Source organism: Hemiscyllium ocellatum, chromosome 20 (assembly GCF_020745735.1).
Source record: "Hemiscyllium ocellatum isolate sHemOce1 chromosome 20, sHemOce1.pat.X.cur, whole genome shotgun sequence".
In the NCBI taxonomy this organism is placed as follows: domain Eukaryota; kingdom Metazoa; phylum Chordata; class Chondrichthyes; order Orectolobiformes; family Hemiscylliidae; genus Hemiscyllium; species Hemiscyllium ocellatum.
In genome coordinates, this window is record NC_083420.1 from 45,399,127 (window position 1) to 45,411,315 (window position 12,189).

The 12,189-nt window shown below is 44.2% G+C and overlaps 1 protein-coding gene across 1 annotated transcript; it reads left to right on the forward strand.

Annotated features, from left to right (window-relative positions):
- Window positions 1-10,043: 10,043 nt before the first annotated feature.
- LOC132825234 (somatostatin receptor type 5-like) lies at window positions 10,044-11,384 on the forward strand. The gene has a single exon (XM_060840314.1). The coding sequence runs from the start codon at window positions 10,054-10,056 to the stop codon at window positions 11,152-11,154; it is 1,101 nt and encodes a 366-aa protein (XP_060696297.1). The 5' UTR covers window positions 10,044-10,053; the 3' UTR covers window positions 11,155-11,384.
- Window positions 11,385-12,189: the final 805 nt, after the last annotated feature.

Here is a 12,189-nt window from a genome sequence, read left to right on the forward strand (position 1 = left end):
CTCGTCTCCGTCTCCTCCCCCCCCCCCCCCCCCCCGCCCCCTCTCTCTCTGTGGCCCAGACTGATTGCTATGTCGCCAGAGGGAGCTATTGTTTGTCTGAGAGACTGATCTGTTCCAGTTCGCAAACGATCCCAGGACAGATGGTGTCTCTCATTTAACATCGAGCAGGCGGTAAAATAACATAAAACCACCCTGCCCGTCTCCGGCACGGCCTATACCCGGGCTCTTTATGCTGTTTGTGAACATGGTTCATCATTTCCTTTAGTTTAAAACAGGAGGATAAAAGCTCGTTCCCTTACGTGTAGAATGTGATTGAGGAAAGTTTTCAGCTTAGACTGCGCTTTTTTATATATAAAAACGAACAGATGGCGCAGTTTCCAAATGTTAATACACTTTAACATCAAACCTCACTCCTTTTTAGTGGAATTCACGATTTTTTTTCATAACACTCGGTTACAGTGAAGCTGTGCCCCATTTATAGTCAGGGGTGTCAATGACCAGCATTAGGTTAATACGTTTGCAACAATGACTACATTTCCAAAACTATTTCATCGAGGTTCCGGGAGATGTTATATTCAAAGTAAGATTCCCCCCCCCCCCCATTATAACAACCATCGTACTATAGCGCTCGGACTTCAAAATTAGCCTAATACTGCGCCATAGGGGGTGTGGGAATAAATGATTGCAATTGTGGTTTGTACATTATTATTGCAGTGAATGATCCTGGGGAGGAGAGGAACTGACTTACCTGTGTTTTTGTCCGGATAGACATACAGGCGGAGAGCATGGGCCCGTCACTGACCCCCACCCCAAACATTACATTTCAGCCTCTGTGTCCTTTTTGGAACCGAACACCGGGTTGTATGCAGAGTTGGGCCGGCAAGTGAATGGGAGCGTGAAGAGGGAGGCAGGAGAGCAGGAGAGGGAGCGGGCAGTGCGGTGCACGCCTGCAGGGAGGGAGGCCAGACCTGCACCCAGCACTGCTCCTGAGTTCAGGATCGGGGGAACATGCGTGTTCCAGTGTGTCTGCAGTTCTGTCCCAAATGGAAAACCCAAGGGTTTGGGGACATGTCACTCAATAAAGGAGCACCCATAATCACTTCTCACATTCACTCAGTCACGGGTTAATGGCTCACATTTGAATGTATATAATGGCTGATGCATTGATCCGGTTGTATCTGTGAGAGCTGAGAGGCTGTGTTCCACATGTAGCGCTTCTGTTCCTCAGTGACTCATACACACTACCATCTACTGATTCGACAGTTTGTTTGGGGAGGGGAGTGCATCAGATCCGAGACTCCCCCTCCCAACACACACACACTGACTGCAGCCAATGCCTCTCTGTCTCTCTTCGTCAGCGAGTGCCTGAGACAGGAGAACTCAGACATTCTGTAAACTCGTTTAGAATAACACAGCACTACGAGGCAGTAAGGGCTACAGTCTCCTGCTAGCTGTCAGTAACCAGCCCCTTGGATCTACTGCTCACCACCCCCTTCACTGCCCTGGAACACCTTTCTGAAGCCAGTTAAACTGAAAACGCTCGCTGCCCTGCACACTTCTGCCGGATCTTTTGCAACCCCAGATCTCCAACCTTCACGATTGGATGGCACATATGCTGGAAATAACCCAACAGGTAAAAAAACAACGGACCGATGAGGGGGAAATGTGTTCATGTTAAGTTCAAACGAATCAGCATTTCTGTACCGACCACATGTTACGTGCAGACATAGGAGAGTTGTTCCAGTGTTTTAACATTGAACAGAGTGGCCAGTGTATGTCACTCCATTTCACTTCGGGCTGACAGCTCGGTAAATTCTGGCGGGATCACTAGAGAGGGAAAAATTGCTGTTCAAATAAACCTGGACTGCTAACGTTTGTTTAATAACTTCAAAAAGAAGGGGGGGGGGGGGGGGAATGCTTAAATACTGAAGGAGCCCGCGTTTGCAAACCGCATTGGGACAGGAAGGGGAGGCTAGCTCGTCCAAAGAGCCGGCAGATGGGCTGAACGGCCTCATTTTGTGCTTTTCCATTCTCTCATCATGAGGTGGAAGAGTCCGAGTTACCACACCAGGTTTCATTTCTCAGCTCATTCCCTGTAAGTTAGAGCTGGACTATCAGGAGGCCAGTTTGTACTTGCCAATTACCTTCCCAGTCAACTATTTTTTTAGAAAAGGGGAGTGATTTGAACGGGATTGCTGTTTTAAAGAATCTGACCCAGACTTGATGCTGATGGGGACGCTGTGGAATGCTAACTCAGATACCGAGAGCAGGTCAGGAGTGAGCAGAGAATCTAACACTGACATCAGGTTACAGGGGGACTTTTCGGGGACATTGTTCTGTTAAAAGACTTTAAAGCTATTCGTATTCTGACTGTATTCAATTATTCCAGTAGATAAAGGGTTAGGTCCAGGGGTGGAGACGGCAGCGCTCCAGACACCTCTCTGCAGGTAGACCAGCTCGGAGAGGGAACCGCTCTTGTTCCTTTTTCGCCAGTGGTAGCTCTCACTAGTGGCAGCGTTATTAGTCAGTCAGAAAGGATAGGTCCTCCCACTCACACCGTCCGCAGCTGCAGCCCGGTGTTAGCTCGGAGCCGACTAGGAAATGTAGGGATTGCAGGACGGTGTTGGGATTGGGATGGATAGGAAATGCAGGATGGTGTTGGGACTGGGGTGGATAGGGAATGTGGGGCAGTGTTGGGATTGGGGAGGATAGGGAATGCAGGATGGTGTTGGGATTGGGATGATAGGGAAAATGGGACAGTGTTGGGATTGGGGTGATTAGGGAATGCGAGACGCTGTTGGGATTGGCGTGGATAAGGAGCGTGGATAAGGAATGCAGGACGGTGTTGGGATTGGGATGGAGAGGGAATGCGGGACGGTGTTGGGATTGGGATGGAGAGGGAATGTGGGATGGTGTTGGGACTGGGATGGAGAGGGAATGTGGGACAGTGTTGGGACTGGGATGGATAGGGAATGTAGAATGGTGTCAGGACTGGGTTGGACAGAGAATGCAGGACTGGGTTGGGATTGGGATGGATTGGGAATGTGGGATGGTGTTGGGACTGGGATGGATAGGGAATGCAGGACGGTGTTGGGATTGGGGTGGATAGAGAATGTGGGATTGTGTTGGGACTGGGATGGATAGGGAATGTGAGGTGGTGTTGGGATTGGGGTGGATAAGGAATGCGGGACGGTGTTGGGACTGAGATGGATAGGGAATGTGGGACAGTGTTGGGATTGGGCTGCATAGGGAATGTGGGATGGTGTTGGGACTTGCTCCTGTCAGCTGGGTTTGATTTGAAGATCCAGTGGTGGGACTACACCAGCACTTGTCCAAGTGTAAAGTCCACTTTTGAATTTTACATGAATACCTGGTGTACAAGAAAATGGCTAGGCATTCATCTCTGTAAATGTTTTAAAATGAAAAATGTAAAAAGGGAGATAAAGGAATGGTTTGATAAATGTGGCACATTTGTGATACTGCTTTTCCAAGCTTTAATGTCCTTATCTGCTATTTATCACGTTTGAATGGGACTGTAAGTATTGCATAGAGCAATTCAGATTGGTTTTGCACACACTATGCCTTCTACTCACAACGGGTCACTTTACCTTTAGGTAATCATTTAGCATTAACTGTATGAATTTAGCCACTTATTCCCATGTTCATCGACAATATCGAAACTATGCACAATTGGCTGAATATTGCATCAATTTTTTGGGGTGTCTAACCAATTAGTGACATTATTTCTAATTACCTCAATGCCTTTACTTACACTGTTATGTCCAGTTCAGTGGGTTAGCATTGATGGAGCAGTATTAGAGCAGATTGACTGTTCGAAATTGAATGATTTATGTTGTTTCTGTTTCCTTGTGGATACTAGCAGCCTTCTGGTAAGCCAGGTTAGAGGCAAAAAAACTGCAGGTGTTGGAGTCCAAAGTAGACAAGCAGGAGGCTGGACGAACACAGCAAGCCAGGCAGCTTCAGGAGATGGAGAAGTCAGCGTTTCGAGTGTAACCCTTGTTCAGGACTGGGGGTGGGTATTGGGAGAGCTGCAGATGAAGGGGGTGGCGGGAGCAAGGTGGTGCATCATGCAGTCGAAGAACTGGAGGGCTGAGGAGGTCACAGTGTTGTGGCAGTGAGAAAGGGCCTCACCGAGTGCACGTCTGAGGGAGGCAGAAAACTTCTTCAAAGTGGACATCCTGTGAAGAGACTTCACAGTGCAACAAACTTGGTTTGAGCACTGACAGCCTAGTGTACATTGTAGCCAGCTCCAGATATCATCCACCTGACAACTACACATATGCACTTCTTAAGTAAACAGTGCTGATCAGTCAGGAGCAAGATTCTGATCAATTCTTCCCCTGAGGCATTGGTAATATCTTAATATCACTTACTTACTAAGTCTTGCATAGAAAAAAAGTTTGCTTTTGATGTACAAACCTAGGATGTCCAAAATACTTTGCAGCCAAAGGAGGATTTTTGAAATGTAGTCACTGTTATAATCTAGAAGAAACATGAATCAATTTGTACACAGGAACCCCCCACAAACAACAATGTCATAATGACTAAAAATATTGTGTCTGCAATGTTGCTTGAGAGGTACCTATTTGTCAGGGTCTTTTAAAAAACATCTCTGCAGCTTAGAGTCGTAGAGATGTACAGCATGGAAACAGACCCTTCAGTCAAACTCATCCATGCCGACCAGATATCCCAACCCAATCTAGTCCAACCTGCCAGCACCCGGCCCATATCCCTCCAAACCCTTCCTTTTAAATGCCTTATAAATGTCGCAATTTTACTAACCTTCACCATTTCCCCTGGCAGCTCATTCTATACACATACCATCCTTTGTGTGAAACAGGACATTAAAGCTTGGAAAAGCAGTATCTCTTTTATATCTTTCCGTTCTCACCCTAAACCTATGCCCTCTAGTTCTGGACTCCCCCATCCCAGGGAAAAGACTTTGCCTATTTATCCTATTCATGCCCTTCATGATTTTAATAAACCTCTATAAGATCACCCCTCAGCCTCCGTTGCTCCAGGGAAAACAGCCCCAGCCTGTTCATCCTCTCCCTATAGCTCAAATCCTCCAACTCTGGCAACATTCTTGTAAATCTTTTCTGAACCCTTTCAAGTTTCACAACATCTTTCCGATAGGAAGGAGACCAGAATTGCATGCAATATTCCAACAGTGGCCTAACCAATGTCATGTACAGCCGCAACATGACCTCCCAATTCCTGTACTGAATACTCTGACCAATAAAGAAAAGCATACCAAACGCCTTCTTAACTATCCTGTCTACCTGCGACTCCACTTTCAAGGGACTATGAACCTGCACTCCAAGGTCTCTTTGTTTCGCAACACTCCCTAGGACCATACCATTAAGTGTATAAGTCCTGTTAAGATTTGCTTTCCCAAAATGGACCACTTTGCATTTATCTGAATTAAACTCCATCTGCCACTTCTCAGCCCATTGGCCCATCTGATCAAGATCCCATTGTAATCTGAGGTAACCTTCTTTGCTGTCCACTACACCTCCAATTTTGGTGTCAACTGTAAATTTACTAACTGTACCTCTTATGCTCATATCCAAATCATGTATATAAATGACGAAAAGTAGTGGACCCAGCACCATCCTTCTGGCACTCCACTGGTCACAGGCCTCCAGTTTTCTGCCTTTGAGCCAGTTCTGTATCCAAATGGCTAGTTCTCCCTGTATTCCATGAGATCTAAACTTGCTAACAAGTCTCCCATGGGGAACCTTGTCGAATGGCTTACTGAAGTCCATATAGATCACTTCCACCATTCTGCCCTCATCAATCGTCTTTGTTACTTCTTCAAAAAAAATCAATCAAGTTTGTGAGACATGATTTCCCATGCACAAAGCCATGTTGACTATCCTGAATCAGTCTTTGCCTTTCCAAATACATGCACATGCTGTCCCTCAGTATTTCCTCCAACAACTTACTCACCACTGACGTCCGGCTCACTAGTCTATAGTTCCCTGGCTTGTCCTTACCACCCTTCTTAAACAGTGGCACATGTTAGCCAACCTCCAGTCTTCCAGCACCTTACCTGTGATTATCAAAGATACAAATATCTCAGCAAGAGACCCAGCAATCACTTCTCAGGTTTCCCACAGAGTTCTTGCGTAGACCTGACCATCGATTCACAGAATCATACAGCATGGAAACTGTTCAACTAGTCCACACAGACCATGTTCCTAAACCAAACTAAACTAGTCCCACTTGCCTGTGTTTGGCCCATATTCCTCCAAATGTTTCCTATCCAAATGTCTTTTGAGTGTTGTAACTGTACCCGCATCCACCACTTCCTGTGACAGTTCATTCCACACACGAAACACTCTCTGTGTAAACAAAGTTGCCCATCATGTCCTTTTTAAAACTTTCTCCTCTCATCTTAAAAATATGCCTCCTAGTTTTGAACTCCCCCACCCTGGGGAAGAGACCTTTGCTATTCACCTTATCTGTGCCCCTCGTGATTTAATAAATCTCCATCAGGTTACCCCTCAAGTAGATCTTGCCCATCCATTTGAGAAGGCAGATGGGAGACTTGATTTAATGTCTCATAGGAAAAGTGGCATCTCTGCGTTTAATAACTTTGGAACGTAGAGACAGACCAATCCATTATTATGAAGTTTGTCAAATATAGAGCTTTAGACACTATACGCCCACAAGGACAAATTTGATTTGTAAAGCTTCAAACAGCAGAAATGTGAATTGTTAAAGTTTAAGGTATAAGCAATCTCCAGGAATGCGCTGAGGTCCTGTTGAACCAACTGATGCCATACAGTGCCCCTTCACACATTTTACTATTTGTTCAATAACTGAAAATGTGTTGCTGGTTAAAGCGCAGCAAGTCAGGCAGCATCCAAGGAACAGGAAATTCGACGTTTCGGGCATAAGCCCTTCATCAGAACTAGTTGTTCAATAAGCCTGGTAGATTATTAATTGAGTAATTGATTAATGGAGTAAAGTCTGCTGTATTGGTCACCTTACGTAAGGAAGGATGTAAATATATTGTAGGCAATTCAGAGAAGGTTTACCAGACTTGTACCTGGTAGAAGCAGGCTATCTTCTGAGGAAGGATCGGACAAACGAAGCTTGTATCTTCAGAGGTGTAAGAGGTGACTTGATTGAAACATCTAAATAAGCACAAGTCTCTCTGAATTACTCAGAGTCAGAAGTCACATGACACCAGGTTATAGTCCCAACAGGTGAAGGAACATCGCTCCAAAAGCTTGCGATTTCAAATAAACCTGTTGGATACTAACCTCATGTTGTGCGACCTCTCCAGTCCACTCCAGTCCAACATTGGCACCTGTGCATCATAATTATTCAGAGAGCCCTGCACTGGCTGGCAGAGGTACTGCCTTTTGGATGAGCCATTACACTGAGGCTTAATCTGCCCTTTCAGGTGGATGTGAAAGATCCCATAGTGTCATTTCGCAAATGTTCAGAGGAGTTTCTTCTGGTGATACTCGCCTTTCAACTAACACATCACTAAAATAAGTGCAGAAACTGCTGGAGAGACTCAGCAGATCTGACAACATCTATGGAGAGAAAGCAGTTAACATTTTGGGTCCACTGATTCTTCTTTAGAACTAAAACAAGTGCTCCATGACCTCAATATTATTTTTAAAAACTCCTCATGTACAAACTGGCTGGTGCATTTCCAATGTTAAAACCCCGATTACATTTCTGGGACATCCTGCGGTCATGGAAGCAGCGACATAAATGCAACATTTTTTTTTCCTTTCCATTGGTTTTCAGATTTATTTGATATAAATGGGAAGGTTTCCAACAAATCTGCTCTACCAGACAGTATCAAGGACGAAGAATCAAATCTAGTGCCATGAAAATAATGAGACATGATTATAATTCCTTTGTCTCAGTTACTTTCTCTCAGTTTGATGACGAGTTCAGATATCAGCACATGAGGGAATTAGGAGTAAAACATTTTGATAAAAACATTGGGGAATAGATTGTCTTTGGGTCCCCACTCTCCTGCATTCCCAGATGACAAAATCTTCTATTCAAGCCAGGTAGGCCTTCACCTTCACACAGTGATTTGTAGTTGCCCTTCAATACAGTTGAGAAATGTGCAAGTCTAATTTGCATGAGTCACTTAGCCTTACTAAAACATGATGCACTTTCATATCTTATTATCTTAGTTTCCAAAAATGAACAGTAGGCAATCAGTTATAGTGTAAAGAAAGGTTATTTGATCCATCGGGCCAGTGCTAGCTGTTTGAAAGAGTCCCTATCCCCAAACACAACCCCGTAGCCTGACAAGTTGTTCTCCTTCAAAAATATATCCAGTTCCCTTTTGAACATTACTGTTAGATTGTTACTATCATTCATTTAGGTTGTGCATTCCAAGTCATAACAATCCACTGCATTCAAAAGATTCTCCTCAGCTCCCCTTAAACATATGTCCTTTGGTTACTCACCAGTGAAACGTTTCTCAACGTTCTTCCCTGCTGTAAGTTTTTCCATGTAAACTGAAGCCCCTTCATTTCCGGTGTCAGTCTGGCAAACCTCTCAGAAAGGGATGAGATTGAACCCATGCCTCATGTTACAGACACATCTGCAATGGACAGTACAGTGAATTTCAATTGCAGATGAAGACAAGCAGGGAGATATTCAGGCAATTGGCCTGCTTTTGCCTCATTACTTCTGAAGTGGTTAAAACCATGTCTGGTTCATTCGGTACAAAACAGTGACCCATTGTTTAAGACAGGTCCATCGATAATCATACAGACTTGCTACATGTATTGAATTATTCATAGCGATATTTCCTGATTAAAACAATGTTATGAGTTGAAAAATAAGCTAATGATCAGATTACTTTACTGCTGCCTTCAGAGATTCTCTGTAATGACTGCTAATTTATTGAAAATTAAATCACTGTCGGAATCATTAATTCCTCATTGGGAATCATTACCCATCAACATCATGGAATGCATAGCATGGAATGTCATCTCTAGATCAATACCATAGAGGTTTCGTACCCGTAATTTGAGCTTCTCGTCAATGTTAAACCCACACACCGTAAACTGTGCATCAATGGGCAAATTCAAAGTTGAGTTTGACTCCCTCTTCCTGTTTCAAGGAGAATCTATCAACTTCCCTCTGGAGGCAGCTGACCTCCTGGATCAGACTCCATTTACACACACATATCGTTTTAATATATGGTATCTTTTACATCTCTCAACATTTGTTTAACATCTCACCTGAAAGGCAGCACTTCAGATTGTATAGCATTGCCTCAGTACAGCACTGGAACATTGGCCTAGGTGTTATACTCAAGGGTGTGGCAATGAGTTTTGAGTCCACGAGTCATGGTTGACGATGTTGCCAATGTTATCCCATCGCGTCCAACCTCATAAAACGGATACGTTCAGGATTCCACAAAGAAACTCCAGGAGCTGTGAGAATGAACAGAATGTGACATGAGGAGTACAGTTCAGAACATAGAGAGTGAACTGACAGCACAGTGACCTCTCCACCACATGTGGTTAGTTTAACTGTATGTGTTTTGCAATCAATCACTTGACAGGAGCGTTATTTCATTCCCCATCAATCAGTCTCTTCTCTTCCCGAAAGTCAAATGTCACAAATCACCTCCCATTTCCTCGGGTTTAGATCACCAAAAACTTACAAAAGTTTCCACCATCAAAACAAAAGCCATTGCATGTTTTGAACACCTGGGAGACTTGATATAGATGTATGGAGCTTTGCCACTCATGCGTTATATGCTAAATCAACATCCTGTATGGATTGAATTAAATACACTTCACGTTAACATTTAACAAATGGAAAATTCTTACATAGACCATTCAGTGAGTTCAGCCTATTCAATCAATTAGATCTAAATATTACCTCGTCCTGAATGTCCTCCACCAGAGGGAATGTTTTTTTCTCCAACTTTCAAACCTTCAACATTTCCTTTCATTCTTTTCCTAGGGGCACATTGGACATGAGTACAGTTTTGTCCAGAGTGAAACCTTGAGGACTACACTGCAAGAGATGGAGCCTCTAAAGATATCCACTGTCCCCCTCTGGGAACAAAGCACTGAGAAGATCAATGGATCGGCATTTAGGAATGAATCCCATAATGGGACGCATGGAGAACCATTCATGTCGAGTGTCAGCACCATTGTGCTTCCTGTAATTTACTTCATTGTTTGTGTAATAGGTCTCAGTGGGAATACTCTAGTTATCTATGTTGTTGTATGCTATGCCAAGATGAAGACAGTGACCAATATCTATATCCTGAACCTAGCTGTGGCAGATGAACTCTTTATGCTTGGACTGCCCTTTATTGCTGCTCAGAATGCCTTGAGCTATTGGCCGTTTGGATCCTTTATGTGCAGGCTGGTCCTGACTGTCGACGGCATTAACCAGTTCACCAGCATCTTCTGCCTGACCGTCATGAGCATTGATCGCTACCTTGCGGTAGTGCACCCGATCAGATCCACCAAATGGCGCTGTCCTCGGATTGCCAAGATGATCAATGCTTCAGTGTGGGTATCATCCATCGTGGTCGTTCTTCCAGTTATCATATACTCCGAGGTCCAAACTGACATTAACACTTGCAACATTAACTGGCCAGAGCCCAAGTCAGTTTGGAGTACAGCCTTTATCATATACACAGCAGTTCTGGGCTTCTTTGGCCCACTGTTAATAATATGCCTCTGTTACCTACTCATTATAATCAAAGTTAAATCTTCTGGTTTACGTGTTGGATCAACCAAACGAAGAAAGTCTGAGAGAAAGGTTACCAGAATGGTGATCGTCATCGTAGTTGTATTTGTGATTTGCTGGCTCCCATTTTACATCCTGAATATTATTAATCTAATTTTCACCTTGCCAGAGGAACCCGTTTCTGTGGGAATATATTTCTTTGTGGTGGTCCTCTCCTATGCCAACAGTTGCGCCAATCCTGTGCTCTACGGGTTCCTGTCAGACAACTTCAAGAAGAGTTTCCAGAAAGTTCTGTGCTCGTGCAAGCCGAATGGTGTTGAAGATACAACTGAACAGAAGCAAGAGAAGAGCCGATTTCCAGATACGTGCATGACACAGAGATTGGCTGAACCAAATGGCTGCATGCAAACGAGTCAGATTTAAGGAAGGTGCCCAAGTCACGCGCAGTGACGCCCATGAGTTCTGACAAAGTGCTCTCCACTGCTTGGTAGTTCGCCAAGTGCTTGTGGAGAGCACAGCAAAATCTTTTAAAGGTCCAGAGCTCACGTCGGGCTAAATATGAGCGTTAACTGCAATCGTTGGTGGTCCTCAATGTTTATTTACGATCCGTGTGTATGTGTGTACAGTTATTCTTTGGTAAAGAAGGAAGACGTAGACTTTGAAATTTGGGGGCACTCCTTTAAGCGTACATATGGGAGGAGCTACACTCCCCACATTAAATAAATGGTCCGCATTTCATTTCAGGTGGTACAAGTCTCATGAATCAATCAGCCGCACTGGGCTGGTGATTCTGTTTTTAAAAACCTTTGAAAGATGCATCTCATGGTAAGAAATCATTGATTTCACATTTAAAGTTTTACGTGAGAACGACCATTATCTTGAAACAAAATTACAGTTCAGCTGTACAGTGTGTATATTTTCCTTTACTGCTGTTTGATTGTGCGGTGTAATATTATAGATGCTGAAGGGCACAACGCAGCAAAACTGTCCTTTCACCTCCAGCATGTGAGTCGAAACCTGGCACAACTAAGTGAGCAGCTTTCTCCTCGAGAGAGCTCGTCAGGCTCTGAAAATTTGGCAATCTCAATCCAGGGGCCTGGGACTTGAGTACAAAGCAATCCAGAATTCCAAGTGGAGAATGCAAGTGGGGGAAGTGAAAATAAAAACCGATGCAATTAGATTGAGCTCTTTTAAAGGAAGAGTAGAGTGGAGGAAGATTTATTTCCCATTCAGCCCATACTCCACCTCAATTAGCTGTTACCAAGTGGATGGGTGTCTAGGCTGCCTATTGCAAAACTCATTGTGTCTTGTGCCACTTGGGCAGGATTTTTTCAGATGGCGGAAATGTTTGCCCCACCAACCGAAGATGTGGCAGAGAAGGAATCCCCCCACTGATCACAGCCCCCCTGCGGCCATGCTGTTTAACACTACAATAAGTGTTAGTTGACTGCAGGCAGG